We start from the raw sequence: 17,449 nt of genomic DNA, 5'->3' as shown, positions 1-17,449 counted from the left end.
AAATTATTGAGCACAGAGTAAAAATTTCAGAAAAACAGGAATTGCCTTTGAGTCAGCAGATTGCTGTCGTGAGCAGCTCACCAAAAAAGCAATACATATAAATGTACAGATTAATTCAGTGGATCCTTTAAAAACAATCTTACATTACGTGATAAAAACCCAAAAATGACTGAAAAGCCAAAAAAAGAGAAAAGTACTTGGACAATTCCAGATTTGCAGCCTATTGTTGGAGGCAGAGCTCCCAGCTCTCACTGGTGCTGCAGTCACGTAACAAATAACAACAGTGAGCACTAAAAAACCCAGCAGTGCTGCTGAAAGGAGATATTTTAAAGCACCACTCCAGAAATAGACACTGTAATTTCAACATTATTATATTTTATCTATTAAGCACCGAACTGCAAGTAAGAAATATCTTTAACAGATGGGCTGCAAGACAAAGGGGTGGCAGCAAGACAGATGAACAGGGGGAGCCAAGGGAGAATTGAGGATTTCAGCTGGGCTTCATTTTGAAGAAAAGGCAGAGCTGCAAAGACAATAGTTCCCAGCCATAGAACATGCAATATTAACAAAGTTATGCCACTCTGTGTGCTTCATCCAACCTTCCTACTTCTAACACATTCATAGTGGAAAACTTCCCCTGGAAATGTAGATTCAGGCAATGGAGTGATCCAGGGGAGCACAGCCAGGTGTGCCAACAAATTTAATGAAAAAATTCAGTGAGGAAAATGTGAGGTGTGTTAGCTTTGTGTAACAGCAATCCTTCATTCCAACAGATTTCCTGAAGACAGATTGAAGCTTTGCCAAGTGCTCATTTAAAAACTCCGAAGTTGGTTTCACTGTCACCACCCCAAACCAAACCAAAAATCAGATTTTTTCACTAGCAAGTTTAAAGGTGCAAGTAGCACAAAGTACTTTATTCAGAAGCTTGGTTTTCCCACATTTTCTGGCATGCCACTGCAGAGCAGGATTCTGGCCTGAGGAACCACCAGGCTAAATATCTGGTTTAATTTGTTAGAGGAGAAAGTTTGAGCCAATGGTGTCATCTTTAGTGAAGGATGCACAAGAGCTCTCAGTTTCTAATCTCCCAGCTCATTCATAATAGAGCCAGATGTGCCAACATTATTTCATTAAAAAATTCAGTGAGGAGTCTGAGGTGTGTCAGCTTTGTGTAACAGCAATCCCTCATTCCAACAGATTTCCTGAAGAGAGACTGAAGATTTGCCAAGTGCTCATTTAAAAACTCCAAACTTGGTTTCACACTCCAAACCAAACCAAAAATCACAGATTGCCACTGCAGAGCAGGACTGTGGCCTGAGGAACCACCAGGCTAAATATCTGGTTTAATTTGTTAGAGGAGAAAGTTTGAGCCAATGGTGTCATCTTTAATGAAGGATGCACAAGAGCTCTCAGTTTCTCATCTCCCAGCTCATTCATAATAGAGCATTCTTTGAATTGAACTGTGGCAAAGCAAACAACTTGCTAACTGAAGACAGAAATTCAGCTTTAATAGCACTAAGTCATTCCCACTGATAGCTCTATTTCCACCTGCTATCGGGATGTAAACACATGCTAACAATTTCATCACTCACTCCATCCATAATGCATCCCTGTGACTGCACAGCAGCCAAGACTTCTGCAGCATACACAGACAATTATGAATCACAATTATATCCCTAATCTGTTCCTCCTGTTGGAAGCCTTTGCAAAAACAAAACAAAACAAAAAAACTGCAGAAATCTTCATTGCAATACACTCTACCCAAATCAGAAGCCAAGAGCCATAGCAGGAGCCCAACTTTGTGTGTGTACACAGAATCATGTGCTAACTGAAAAGCTGAAAGATTCCCCAATAAAACTCCATAAAAAGCTCAGTGTGAGAATTTCTTTCTCATTACAAAGCAAATTACCTCATCATTCAGTGCCTGACAGAACAGCTCAGGAAAAACCCAAACAAAGCAAAGCACAGAGGAGCAGGGGATTCTCAGCAAGGAGGGCTCTGCCTCCCCTTTGCTCCATTACTGCCTGAAATTATCATTAACTATCAGAATTATCTAACAACTGCATTCATTGGAAAAAGCCAGGATTTCAGTGGGTTTTGTGTTTGTGGGAATGAAGCACAGAAAAGTCATAACCATCCAAGAACAACCCTGACTCAACCTGCTCCTTCTCCCAAAATCTCAGAATAACAATTAATTCACATTAATTAAAAAGAAATTTCTGACTTGTGCCTAAATGACCATAAAATTTTCATCTTGGTAAACACAAAAAAAATCTGTCAGTGTTTACTTCCTCCCAGCTCTAAGCAATCAATTCAGTCCCTAACTTTGCTGCATTCAAACTTCTCTGTAATGAAAAGAATTTCCATTGATTCCACCACATTGCTATGCACAGGAGAAAGCTTCAGTCAACATCATTTCAATATTACTTTTTTATTTGTACTTCTGTTGATGAGGACACAAAGATCACTGCTCAATTCTGTAAACCCAGAGGAAGTCTCTGGGCAAAAACTGATAAACAAGGGCCTACTTTGAAAATATTCAGTCCAAGGAGCAAAGCCCCACAGAACTTAAAACTTGAACTGTTTTATACTGGGAAAGTTGGCTCCAAGATATAGGAGGTAAATTAGGAATTTCCTGTGGTTACAAAAAGAAAACTTTAAATAAATAAGAGCACTTGGCTCTCCAAAGAGAACACGAAAGACAAAATTTCTAAAGCCACAGGCTAGAAAGAAGGCAAGACCTTTCCTAAATTAAAAAAAAAAAAGCACTAAAATTGGAGCAAGACATTAATCTAAATTAACCTGAACCACTTCTGAAAAAGATAAATTGCTGAACTCAGAATTTTTTTCCCATTATTATAACAGAGAAACAATCCCCAAACTGCATATTCCAATTTTAGAGCTTTTAAAAGCTCTACAACCACTGGAACAAACCAAACCTTTCACCCTGGCAAAAGCAACTCTTCATCTCCACTGATTTCATCACCAGAACTTTGGATTTGCTTTCACACTGCCTGACACCAAAAACCACCTAGTTCTTAATTCTCAGTTGTGATATCCTGATTTTTAACTAATTTCAAACAGCATGAAGAGCGCTATTTGTAGCTTTTCTCCAAACTCAAATATCTTTTTTATTTTGTGGTGGCAAAATAAAATATTCCTGCATTAATTAGAAGGAACACGGAACAGGATAGTCAAGCATGCATCAGACAGAAAATGTTGCCAGAGTAATGGATTTGTAGCATCCCTTCCCTGGAGAACAATTAGATAAAAATCTCTTTAGATGAATAAAAACAAGAAGGGAACAACACAAATGCAGCTTGTACAAATGAAATGCTGTTGTAAAATTTGTTTTGCATATTATATTCAAATTAGTTGTGACTGCTTCAAATCACAAAAGTGTTGACACGCTCTAACAATGTTAAAAATCAGTTTTTAGGTATTTCAGCAAAAGCCTGGTGGCCACGGCTAGAAATATTCTATTAGCTCTGGATCCCACAATCAGGTGCCTTAAACAATAATTCCAGTTTGGGGTGCCCTGAATCTTTCAGGGAAGCTGCAGCCACGTTCCCTCTTTGATCAGGCAGCTTTCCCTCACTCCAGCTGCCTTTAATTAATGTCTGAGCTGTCACTGCAGCTGCTTCTCACAAGCTTCAATCAGATCTGATGGTTGCTTCAGCCACAGAAAGTTTTTGGTAAAGGTTGGGGAAGGAAAAGAGAAATTCCCCCCTGTATTTTTAGGTTTTCTTTAAGGCTGCCATGGCAGAAATCCTCAATTTCTTGCTTTGAGAAACCTGAAAAACTGCTGATTGTATAATGTTTCAAGAGCCCAGATGTTCCAAACCAATGAGGAAAAGGATTTTTATGTCACCTGAGGGAAAAAAAAAAGAAAGGCAAATTGAGATTTGTTAGGACAAACAACTGTTGCAATGAAATGTTCACAAACTCAAGAATAGGAGAAAATGAAAGTTAAAGACTAGGCTAAAATGAATTTATTTTGCAGGTGCCTACATAAAACCACACATGAAATGTGATTTGAGTGAGGTGGGGTATATCCCTTCAATCATCTTTCCTCTCCAGACATGGTGCCACATTTTTGGGCAATTATTAAAAATAACTTACTGGGCAATGATTTGCTAGAAACTCACCTCAAACAGCCTTGGCCCCTGTGACTGGGGTTAACCCAAGGAAAAGTCAGGACAGTGAAGGGATCCCTCAAAATCAACAGGCACTTGAAAAACCCCTTTAAGAATTGTTCTGGCCACAGGGAAACCCAGAGCAGACTCACAGGAATGGGCACCTGAAATCCAGATTTCCTTTGCTCCCAGGCAGCTCTTGCTGCTCAGCCACATCCTTCCCCTCCACAACACTTCAGCTTTTACAAGAAAATGTTTGTTTGGAAAACAGAACTGCAGAGGGCAAAAAGCAGCTCCATCAACACCAAGAGATTTGCTAAAGCAGAATCTCAGGACACTTTGATTTTGGTATCTAAAAGCTGCAGCTCCAGGCATTTACAGAGTGCACTTCCCCTTCAATTTCTGATTTTAAAATAAGCATACAATAATTAGAGAATGGATTTCTAATGGATTATCACTCTAATAAAGCAGAGTCCTTTACAAAAATATCTTTCAGTGATCTGGACAACTTGGTTTAATATAAATTTAAGGATGAAAGCCCAGTTTCCCCCAGGCAATGATTCACAGTCGAGGAGCCATTAAATCTCTGGTCCATGCACAGAAGTGGAGCTCTGCTCATGGAATTTTATTCTGTGGAATTTTTACAGGAGTTTTTCCCTTGTACAATGTTCCTTCTTATCCTCTCCTCCTCCCCTGTCCCCAGTGCTCTCTGGGTCCCCCTCAGCTCTGCAGCACAATCTGGGGGCTGTCTCAGGGTGCAGAACAGAACAGCTCCATTACAGTGGGGATTCAACCAAAAACCCAACAGGGATCTCTGATCTGAAGTCAGCAAATAAATGCACAAAAGTCCATTCTATACAATTTACAGAAAGTATGTTTTTCAGGAAATAAAAATTAGAAAAACAAGCAACTGCAAGTTCTTGACTGTCCCACAGCTCCACCTCTTGCACATCATTCTGCCTCCCCTTTGTGGCATTTGTCAATTTTCTCCTCATTCCCACTGCCATGGAGTGCACAGACATCTGTGCACTTCTGTTCACACAATTCTTGCTGCACCCAATATGAGAGAGTCAATGTAATCCTGTGTCTGCTCATATTAGGGATTTCCTTTGTAAAAAGCAATGAAAACCTGAAGGTAGAAATAAACTGTCAAAGAAAATTGATATTGTGCTTTGCATAACACAATTTTCATTTATAATGCTCCAAAGTTCTTGTAGTTTTAAACTATTAACTTTATGAAAACTCTGCCTTAGTCCAGACCAGTAAAAATAGAAAGGATCATTTTCCAAAGGGATTTGTCTTTTTTTTTTTTTTTTCCCTGACATCAAATAGTTGTAAGAGAAATGAACATTGTGCAGTAAAACATGACACATTATTAGGTGCTTTTCAAATTCAATCCAAGCAAAGATTATACCTAAATAATCCTATAGTTATCACCTGGAACACGGTGAGCATTTTCACTTTGCTTTAAGATGGATCAAAGAGGGAAAAAAAATAAAGAAAAGAAATATTGTGTGATAGGAAAGGGGGTGGAAAGCTCTTTAAAAAGCTCTGTTGAGTCTGGCAAGACAAGAGATTTAATTCTTTCTGTACAAGGGGGAAACAAGGAGAGAAAACCCCTCTAAAGAGGAACAGTAAGGTAACAAAAATGAGTCCCCACAGAGCCTGAAATGCAGCTGAGCTGGGTAAATTCTCCATCTGGGGAAGTTCACCAAAGCTGTTACCAGGCATGACTGAGGGCACACAGACACAGGGTTTCAGGTCAGCTCCCAGATTCAATATTCCTATAAAAACCATTGGATTTTTCATGAAGATGAATTACCAACACTTCTCTGCCGTATTTTTTGGCTCTGTGTACTGATTTTACTTTTCCTGCCCACAGGTATTTCTGTGAGGTTCCATCACCCTCCCAGCCCCACAATTTCAGAGTGCCCTGAGTTCCTCAGTGTCTGCACCTACACCAACACCAACCCATGGCATCAACGCTCACACAATCCATCCTGCACCACAAAATAAAAAACACTCCCCTCAGCAAGTATTCAAATTAATTAATTTTACTTTATGATGAACATGTTAATACTGCAGTTCCTGCTGTGCAGACTTTCTGGATTTTTACCTCATGAAACAGAGCAGGGAGTGCACAATTTATCCTGCCATAAACCACATCCTCCTAGATGCACAAGCCCATTACTGTTTTTTCTCCATTAGAGTGGAGAAAAACCTTCTCCAAAGTTGTTCCCCACACTATTAGGTCATGATTCCTGATCCACAACCCCTCCATATTTTGCTTTTTTGCATGGGGATTATTTACTGATTTTTTAATCTGGTAATTTAGCTGATATATTAAATTTTGTTATAGCCTCTCTCTGAAGCAGGCAGATAAAAATGGATTTCCCACCAGCCCCTGAAGACCCTGAGTGCTCCCTTATCTTGCTGAACATTTTGTTACCTCTCCTCTTGCTGTGCTCGCACCCTTAAGGCAGCCTGGAGTCTGAGCTGAGCTTGTCTCAAAGCAAATCAACAATTTTCACATTACTGGTCAAGCACTGAAACACTGACTTGCTAATGGCTCCCTCTTGGCTTACACCATGTTTTGTTCATAAAAGAATGGAATATCTCATGATCAATTATGCAGGCCTGGGTAGAATTCTTTTCCCAACAATGAGCATAAAGATATTAAAATACATAGATATAATAAAGGGAACAAAGCCAGGCACTAAGCAGAGTACTGTAAAAAACCTCATATTATGATAAAAATAAACATCTGGAATCTTGCCAGATGAGACCTGACCAATTTAAAGTTTTTTCAAATTCCATTTTACCGAGCAACATGCAGACTACATTAAATTAAACAATTCACATGAAACACCTCAACAGCACGGCTGCTACTTGATGGTTTGCAATAAAAACAGACTAACAATCCTTTGGATGCTTAGAGCACCACAGGGGCAAATACAGAATTCCAGTACACCTCATGGAAAATTTCATACTTGGAGTGATTAAACCCTCACACACACACACAGAATCACCTCATCCACCCCAGCACCCTCACCATGGCTCGGGAAAGCTGAGAAAAAGAGGCTGCAAAGCAAAGGTTGGAGACGATGCTGTGGCGCCCTGGTTCAAGACAAACCTGCCACTCCTCACACCCCACCAGGATCCCAGCCTGGCTTTTAAAAGTTCCAGATTTTTCTGGAGACGGGCTGCCAGGCCTTTCCACCAGCATTTCCCACATCCCCCTCAGAATTCACTCAGGATAAACAAAGCAGAGGGCAGAAAAATGCTAAAAACCCGAATTCCTCATCCACCTCCCAGCACAGAAACGTTCACGCTCTCCTGCCTCTCAGCAGGGAAACTGGGCTTGACCAAGCAGAAGGAGATTAAAGTTGTTTTTCCACAAGGTTAAACTCATCTTTAATTGGGAAATATCTAATTCTACCAGGGTTACAGCTTAGGAACCATGCATGCTCAAAGCACAGGAGGGAATGAAGGAAAAGCATTTCCCTTTCAATGGCCAGTGTAAAAACCTGCACAGCAATTCTGGAATTGGGTTTGTAATGGGATCATGACAAATGGATTGATTTTTTTCTCCCACTAATTTAGAAAGATGATTATTTGGGACAATAATTAGCAACATTGCCATTTAGTGAATTAAATAACAAACCAAACACAATTGGTTTCAGCCATGACCAGAAAAGGAGAACCATTCTATTAGAACAGCAAAGTAATTTGCCTTTTTTCAGCACTGTATTTATACATATATATAACTCTGTCCAAAGACTCACCTGCTGCACATCCCAGCAAACACAAGGGGCAATGAGCTGCAGGCCTGGAATATTTATCTGCAGCAGAATCAGAACATTTAACCTCCCCTTAACTCAATTATATCCATTGATTTCCATGACAAACACCCAGTCACACCAAATGTGACACCAGACATGCAAATATTTCAAAGCACTTTTAGTGGGGGCATTATTTTATTTTTTTTTATTCCAGGGTGAAAAATCAGGTAAAGGAAAGGATTAATAAATGCCACAGAGGACATTTCTCAGGGGAAATCAAATTGAATGACAACAGTTCTATCAGAACTGTCAGTGAACAACAGGCTCTCCAAATAAATAAACCAATAAACAAATTTCAGCTCCTGGGATTGTCTGTGTGAGTGTTGCTGGGCTGCTCAGGGCTGACATTTCAGAATGTGATCTGATGTTGTTCCCTCTAACTGCAAGAGGTCCTGGCCATATTTCTGACACACTAATTATCTTATTTTTAAACTTTTACCTGTGAAAAGGCAGCTCTGCACACACACATCATTTTGTGTGCTGAGGAGACACACTCCCCACAGACTGAGTAAACAACTAAAGTACATTTGAGCTCTACAACAACAAATATTGGTGGGTTTTTTTCCCTAAATCTTAATCATGCCAATTGAATATAAGTAACTAAATAGAGCCCAAATTGCTTGTAATCTGATTTTTAACTTGGCTGGGTCAGTTCTCCAATAGGATTCAAATTGCTGAGATGCCACGAGCTTAAACAATTAGCAATGCAAAAAAAAAAAAAAAAAAACAAAACAGAGAAGGAAAACTCAGCTTATTCACCAATGCCCTGAATTTCCCAAAAAAGCCTCTAGATTGGAAAAAGAAAAGCAGATTATTTGTACAAACTAATTCTTGCTATCTGCTATCAGTGTGCTTTCAGCAGGGGATTTTCTGATGAAGGCCCTGGATCATTTCCCAACCAGCAGCTCCATCAGGGGCGCCTTGGCTGCTTTGGCAGCCCCATTTAAATACCAGGCGAGTGCTCGGAGATAAAAGGTTTTTAAATGTAACCTCTCAGAAGATGAGACACTGTCAATTCCCTTCTCCAAAGTGCATTTTAGGGATGCTTTACTTGCATTTGGGGCAACACAGAATAATGCAAATCTGGGCCACGCAGACTGGGGCTGTCAAACAGCCAAGCAAATCACTGGGATCTCACATCTAATACTCAAATCACACATTTTGCTGTCTTAGAGCTACACAAACTTAGAAAAGAGCATCCTAGACGCAAAATTTAACATACACCACCCATGTGATAATTTCTCCCTTGCTCATGTTAACAATTTGCATAAAACCATACAGAATAGGTGATGCACGGTGGGTATTCTGAAGAACATTTGATTAACTTATTATCAATAAATTCAAATTAACACGAGTCTGTAGCAGGGTAAAAACAAACAAAAAATGGTATTGCTGGCACTTAAATAAATACAAGCTCTGCTTCAAAAACTTCCTTGAAACTTGAACAATTTATGTACTAAAATTAATCGCCAAGCAGATGTACAGCATTATAAGGCTTGCAATTATTGCTTAAAACGTTTTCCATTTAAACATAAAACTCAGAAAACTGAAGATTCAACAGTAAATAAATCATTACTTTCCTGTGCTGTGCCTTCAACAGGCACTGCACAGCCTTTTTCTTCCACTTAGTATTTTAATTTAGAAGAAAATAGTTGTTTTCTATATGAAGCTAATAGAAAGTTAAATTAATCCCAAGTTTATTTTTTAAGAAATAATTCCTCATACTTAAATGCCAACAACAACAGCTCCCACAGGAGAATTATCAGCTGGTTTTAATCTGAACATCCCCAGTGCATCAAAGGCCCCAGACTTGTCCCCAGATCATTTCTGCGCAACTGAGGAGCACCCAGAGAGGAAACGAAGCCCTCGAGTTTCACTGTGGGGCTGCAGGGGCTGTCAGACAGCCCTGGGAGCACAAATGCACATCAGGAGAGCATCCACGCCTGCCAGCAAGGCAGCTCTTTCATTCCATAAAAAGGATTCTCTCCTAATGAATGGTGTTCCTTACTGGAAATTAAAATTAGTTCACAAATTGCTGCTGTTTCGTTTAATGATAAGATGAATGCACAGCGCTTTGAATTTTTTTTATCTGCAGTAATTTTTGCTCTTTCATTCATCATTCCCTTAATTTCGCAACTCTTTAAAAAAAAAAAAAGCTTTGAATTCCTCACATGTATGCAATCAGTCAGAAAAGCCACGTGGCAGCACTGATTGCTCTGGGAGGCAAAAGATTTCAATAACTTGAGGCACATTAATGTCCCTGATTAGGGTAAATGATCAGCTGGAAAGCAGAAAAGCCACACAAGGTCTCCATTTGAGGCTCATGCAGGAAACTCTGGAGGGATAAAAGGAATAAACTCATGCCAGGTATTTTATAAAACACACACAGCCAAAGTTATCCCTGTGCAGGGAGCAGGATAACAAAACCATGAACCAGTGACCAAATATGTGCCCTTGGGACAACATTCACAGCTCCTGTCTATAGCAGGAGCTATATATATAATATATTTCTAGAGGAATTAATTTACATTTCTAGAGGAACAAACTTTAGTTTGTGTGTATGTTGCGAGGGAGAAAGAAGTGATATTTATTATTCATGTATTTATAGTTCTAAATCAATATTAATGTTAACTCAGTGCAACTTTCCATTAGTTCCCTCTGAAATTGCTTTTCAATTCAGTTGTTTTTAATCTTAGTTAATAACATTTCCATTTAAACTCCATGAATGTGAATACTTTTCTCAATCCCCAACCAGACACCCGTGTTTTAACATCACTGAAATCTCTGTATAAACTTACAGCACACAAATACAAAATTCAGAGTTCTGCACTTTGGAAAAATCTTCAATCAGAGGCACAAACACTGAAATAAAACCAGGAGTGAAAGGCAGGCTGGGCACAGTCTGTAATTACTTTTCTAAACTGTTGAATCAGACTCCCCAGTGCTGCATGCAGCAGGGATAATTATAAAAGGAACCTCTCCCATTTAAAGCTGAATTATTTACAAATGGATCTTCAGGTAAAACACAATTCCAGTCACGGATCAGATCATGGAAAAGTTGTTTCAGGAATCACACCTAAGTTATTTAACATAGCAAGAAATTCACAGAAGGACCATTTGAATCCCTTTATTTTCTTCAGCCACACTGCACTGAGATGAATAACTGTATGTGCTAAATAAAAATCTGATTAAGTGAAGAGAAAAATTATCTTGCTTAGAAACTGGGCAAGGAAAAAAACCCAAAATGAAAATGCAGGTAGAATTTCTATTCATCTTCTTGTCACTCACAGCATCAAAAGCTTATTTGTTAAAAAAAGTTAGAAAAACTGAAATGACTTAAATTGTTTGACAGAATTTGATTCTGTATTTTGACTATTAATTTAATTATTACACATTCATATTATGAATGGTATTTTTCTTGTCATTGGCCTCCTACATGAATTTAATACACCAAGCATGATCGATCCCTCGCACATCCTCTGAAGAAAGTCTCATCCACAACTCCTGGTAAATAACTTTGTTTATGACAGGAATGAGAAACTCTGCCTTGAATATTCTAATTGCTGCATCCCAAAACTCCACGGAGACATCTCAGATTTTCCCAAACACTCAGAGAGATGTTCAGCCTGAAATTCTGTAACTTTGCCATCTCAGGATGTGCCATCACCCACAAACCTCCAGGCAGCTGAGGAAATCAAACAAACACACACTGCAGACTCGGGTGTCACTTTTACACCCTTAAAATGATTCTCCAATCTAATAAAAAACATGGGAGTGTAGAAAGCCTTAATCATATTCAGAGATAAGCAGAAACAAAGTGGATCCCTTGATCCAAGGGGAGATGACTTTTGAAATAAAAGCACAGAAGTTATCAGGTCATCTGCTCATTATGGAAACACCAATGCCCAGGGGGAGGCAGCCCCTGGCTCCAGCCTTATCTCAGCTCCCAGTGCTGATAAAACAGCGAGGAATCAACCGGGAGGAATCCACCTGCAATCACCCAGCCAGCCTGCCCAGGGCCCTGGAGTAATGCACTTGCAAATATTTCAGAGGCTCCTCCCATTTCAGCCAACACAAAGAAACATCAGTACTTTGTTTTTTTTTACACTTCTGCATAGTCAGACAATGCAGAAATGTAAAGACAAAACAAACCTTTTCTTCTCTGAGAAATGCAGGTGATAAGCTGCAGGGAGAACAATGTTCAATATTATCTTCTTGGCTTTTTTTCCTCACCAAACCATCTCTGAGCGATGCTAATCATGGCTCTAAGCAAACACACAGGCAGCAAAACAAAAATACAACTGAGCAATCAGTTCTGTAACCTGGAAAGCAGAGCTGTCAAATTTAACAGGAAAAAAACAGTGGGAAAGGTGCATTTCATAAATTAGTTTGGTTTATGAACCAAAGTGGGGCCAATGTGACAGAATTCAGCCTCTGATGGGGTGACAAGGCACAGAACAATTACAGGGCAATACTGAAAGATTTTCTGATGTGAATGAAGCTCAGGAAATAATAACGAGCTTTGTTTAATAGCAGAACTGATAAAAGTGATTACCAGCAGCACACAGGACAAGGTGCAGGGGAAGATGGAAGGAATCAGAAACAATTTCCCACTTAGTCAGGAGTTGTCTCCCTTAAGCTGCTTTCCAGCAGCCTTGTCAGAAACTTAAAATAAATCCATCCAGGAGATGTTAAATATCTGCTTCTGAAATTCCTGTCACTGACTCCATTCAGATGGTAAATCCTGCAAAAAACTGACTTTGAGCAAAGAGAGGAGAAATCTTCATTGCAGCCACCTACCAAACGTGCTGAGCAGCTGTGAATGGATCTAAACATCAATGTTCTCCTTTTTCTCTCCTCTGAAAACCCCAAACCCACCAGTTCTGCTGCAGCAGGAAAGGAGAGACCTCACAGGAATATCTGAGCTTCTGGAAATGCACAAAATGCCCTGGACTTGGCACCACACCCCAAACGCTCCAATATTTCCACACAGAGCTGGGATTTGTGCACAATAAAAACCTGGGAATTTTTTTTAAGGGTTTCTTTCTCAGTCTTTCCTGCATTTTTGTGAGCTTCTTGTATCTTCAGCAGACTTGTTACTTTAAAGTTCTGAACAAAATGAAAGGTGGATATACAAAAAGAAGCTAGACAGACATCATATTACAGCTCCCCCCAGATTTTACTTAAAGAATCCATAGTCTCTGTTCCCTACAGAAATTAAGGGACATAACACTTCAGAGTGAAAACAAACATAAATATTCCTCTAAAACGTTAAAAATATAACTTAAAACCATTAGAAAAATTGATACTCTGCCCTTCAAAAAACACCACATCTGGAGCTAAAATAATAAATACATCAACTTTACTGCTGGTGTTTTTCTAAAACTGAATAAATAATGCTTTTCAGACAGAAAAAAACATCTCCATACTGAGTTTATGGCTGCTCAGTGTAACCACTTCCTTCAGGAAAGCTGTCTGGGCACCCCTGGAAAATCTGATTTTTGATGCTTTCAGTTCTCTGCTTGCTTACATTCACCACACCCACTGCTGCTTTTTCTCTGCTCTGGAAGAAATTCATGAAAAGAGACTTTAAACCTATTTTGGAGCGCTGCAAATGCCCGAGCAGAGGATGGGAACGCTCAGATCACCCGTGCCAAAGGATATGCTCATCTTCTCCACAAACTTGTCGTGCTCGTCCTGGCTCTTGGGGAAGTTCTCAATGTCCTTCTCCAGGCGCTGGATCTGCTGGTTCATGGAATCCAGGTTGCTCTTCAGAGTCTGGGCTGAAACTGAGGGCAAAAAAAGAGTTTATAAAGTGACTCCAGAAAGGGTATCAGAAGAGGAAAAAACAATGGCAGTATAAATAATCTGAAAGAGAACGGTTCCATTAAGTAGATTCATATTTTTCTGAATTACAGCTCGTAAAAAAATCCTTCCCTTCATAAAAATAAATGGAAAATATCTACTGTAATATACCAGATCATCATATTTAACATTGAAATGTCACCACTTAATTCTACCATTAGTTCAAATTATTCCATTTCTATTTAAATTTATGGTAAAATTTCCAATATTTCTAATATTATTATTTCTAATATTCTTTTAAATCTAATTCAAAGATTAAAAACTAACTAGAGTTCAAAGAGATTTCATCTTCTTAATGCATGTACTTGGTTAAATGAATGATCTTATTAAGGCACATTTCTGTTACAGGAATGATTTAAAGAATAGACATGGGGGAAAAAAATTAAATATTTTTTCTTATATTGAAGTTACTCTGATTTCTGGAGCCCAGAGCTGTGTTAATAGCAAAGGTAGGTCTGAATAATAAAAGCTGCTGATAATCAAAAGGAAGGCAAGGACTCAGTACAGCACACTAATTACAAAAAAAAGAGGGGACTGTAAAGAACTCCTGCTTGCTGTGTGAGAAGCCATTCTAATGAACAGCTCTGTGCTGCTAATTTGGATTAAACAGCCCCGATTGATGCACCCTGTGAGCAGGAAATGGCAGCAGCATGGTGGGGGGCAGCAGCCCCACCTGACACAGGAGCCCCAGAGCGGGATAAAAGTGACAGAGCTCTGCAGAGACAGCTGGGGAATTAACCTGAGCTGGAAATATTGAAATATTGAAATGCAGAAGCCATGAGGCCCATTTGTCACGCTGGTTTTGATCCCAAAGCACAACTGGCCAAGCTCTTGCTCTCCACTCAATCTCCTTTGCAACCCAAGGCTCTCTCCCATTCTTTGGCTCCTCTCGCCCAGCTCAAACCTCAGTGCCCTTAGGGAAAAGCAGAGAATCCCAAAACCCCTTTGCCCCAGTGCAACCAAGAAAATCAAATTACTTTGTTTTTCAAAGCAATTTTTATTATCTTTTCCTGGAAAGCAGCTTGCCCAAAAGTTCCACTAAGTACTTTCTAAAGAACCATTTATTTTTCTATTTTCTTGCTATTAAAAAAAAAAAATGTTGTGGCTACATGAGATTAAAGAGCAGAAGGAAATTGAGTCACGATGGCCTGAAAAACAGCACATAGGAAATAAAAATCTGGTAAATAAGGGAGCTGTTCCCAGAGGAAAATCAATTTTGTATTCTTTCCAAGTGAGGACTCCCATCAGCTGTAACACTGAGTTCACCAGCGTGTTCAAATACATATGGCACCAACAGAGCTGGCTTTATAGCAGCCATTATCTTGATTTTATTTTCAGTTTTATCCATTTTATACTGGGTACCAAAGGAACTACTAATCATGTAATCCTAGAATTATAGTGGAAGTTTTTAAAGCTTAATTCATCTGGGGTGGGAATCTATACTGACCACAGAATCCTTGTAGCTTTTAAATTCACATTGGAGAGTTAACCTTGAAATCAACCACTAAAACACTCTGAATAACACAAATTATCAAAGCTTTTATGTTCTGCTTGCATTAGTTTAATCGTTTGATATTATGATCAAAGCACCCATTTTTGCTTGAACTGAAGAACTTGAATTACTGTAATATTTTTATGGGCTGTTGTGGAGTTGCAGAGGGGGACAAACAGCACAGGAGGAAAATGCTGGAAGTGAAAAATAAATGAGGAGGATGAAAATGGTCATTGTGTTCATGGAATAGCAGCTGGTAAGAAAATGGGCAACATAACAGAGTTTAACTGCTTGCAGCAATTTGAAAATATTTAAATGCACGACCACGTAGCAAGAGTAAAAGTTGATTTTTGTCTGGAATTCAAAAGTGCCAAGAAATTCAGCAAGCAATGACAAATAACTGTTGAACTTTGTGATTAAGATGGATGGAAAGTGTTTTCACTTCTATAAAATGAACTTCAGAAAGGCCCAGATCAGGAACACGCTGGCTTTGAAAGCAGGGAGAACTCCATCCAAGCAAGGAGGCTGCATCCTAAAGCTGGGCTTCCCTTAATTAACTTCTGTACTCACATTCAATTAAAAAAAATGTTCCAGAATATGCAATTCTGTTCACTTCCCCCCCCCCCATGCCCAGGCAAATGTACAAGTTTCTGTTCAAGTAATTTATGCAGTTGTTGTTCTGCAAGACAAATTTCAAAAGATGACAGAACAAGGAACATACATATATATAGACTATAATAAAATATCTGCATTTCCTCCCATAAACCCTTTATTAGAGATTTACTACCTCAGTAATGTGCAAAGGAATCAACACGAATACCTTCTACTTTCAGGGAAATTCATGTAAATTCCTTCAAACTCTTGCAAGGTTTTAATTTATGAAAGCATAAATTCTACTTGCAGCACAAAGCCATTTCCTTGAAACCATTTCAAACCACACACCCTGAACAGAATTCCCCTGCTCTCCTCAAACACAGAGGCTTGTTCACCTTCCATTGCCCACCACTCCACAGGAAAATCAGGCATTTCACAGAACTGGACTCAAAAATGGGCATGAGAGGCAGTTTTGGCCTTCAGCAGCAAGGGCTCTTACTGACAAAGCCTCTCTGAGCAGCCATCCCAACATGATCCCACTTCATGCTGCAGCAAGAGTGAAAAACCAACTGAATCCAACACATAAATAACTGATGTCAAAGCAGGAACAGGAGGCAAATAGAGAAAATCGGGAAAAGATGAAGAAAAAAATACCTTAACAGCAAAACCCACCAGAAAAAACGCCCAAGGGTGAGGAGACGCCCCCAAAAAAGGGAAGCAACCCAAAGGATGCCTGGCCTGATTTCCTTCTATTAGCAAGGATAAAATGTTGGTTGTTTTCATTTCCAAATGAAAAGAAATCAGCAGCAGTAAAAACCACCTCACCCACCCTCACAGGAAAATGAGGACTCCCACCCATGGTGGAAAGAAATCCAAGAAATGGGAAAGTGGGAGAATTCCAAAGTCAAACTAATTTGCTGACACAGGGAACAGTGAGGACAGAGGAGAAATGAGTTCTGGAAGGAATGATGTGGATTCTTGGACAGCAGGTTCAGAAAGAAGTCCAAGGTAAGAGGCAAGGATGGAATTTTTCAAGTCTGAATACGTGCAGATGGGGGCGAAACAGCCTGGGGGAACTACAGTGCTCTCCCCAAACAGCCTGTCTAAAAACCCACATCAACCCCAAAAGCTTTTTATGGAACAATCTTCATGGCCAAAGAGAGGGAAAAAAAGCAGCAAAATTTCTCAGTTTTGCCAAATTGTGTCAGTCTGGCTCTCAGTTTGGCCCTAAGAAAATGTTGGCTTGCAGACAGCACCTGCAGCTCGAAGGTGGGAAGAAATGCAGCACCTTGAACGTGTGGACCTCAAACCCTGGAGACAAAAGGATTGATGAGACAAAGAAAAAAGCCAATAGAGAAGTTAAACTTGTGTTTCAGCAGAGTCACTGTAACACACAGAGCAAACAGGAGCAGGGAATGTGTGATAATGCATTGTCCAATGATTGCTGTCAGGGGCAGAGCAATACAAGCACTCAGATCCATCAATATTGTCTCTGCACAAACACTGAATGCAACTCCCTTAAT

General features: G+C 39.5%; 1 protein-coding gene across 4 annotated transcripts in view; it reads right to left on the bottom strand.

Annotated features, from left to right (window-relative positions):
• Positions 1-17,449, bottom strand: part of DIAPH2 (diaphanous related formin 2) — a 168,826-nt gene that overhangs the window by 71,566 nt on the left and 79,811 nt on the right. For all 4 annotated transcript variants that reach the window (XM_074551318.1, XM_074551319.1, XM_074551320.1 and 1 more), the window contains one exon: positions 13,641-13,764. In XM_074551318.1, the coding sequence (XP_074407419.1) occupies positions 13,641-13,764 (124 nt within the window). The remainder of the gene's footprint in view (positions 1-13,640; positions 13,765-17,449) is intronic.

This window comes from Zonotrichia albicollis, chromosome 14, assembly GCF_047830755.1.
Source record: "Zonotrichia albicollis isolate bZonAlb1 chromosome 14, bZonAlb1.hap1, whole genome shotgun sequence".
NCBI lineage: Eukaryota > Metazoa > Chordata > Aves > Passeriformes > Passerellidae > Zonotrichia > Zonotrichia albicollis.
This window is presented reverse-complemented; position numbering and strand designations above follow the sequence as displayed.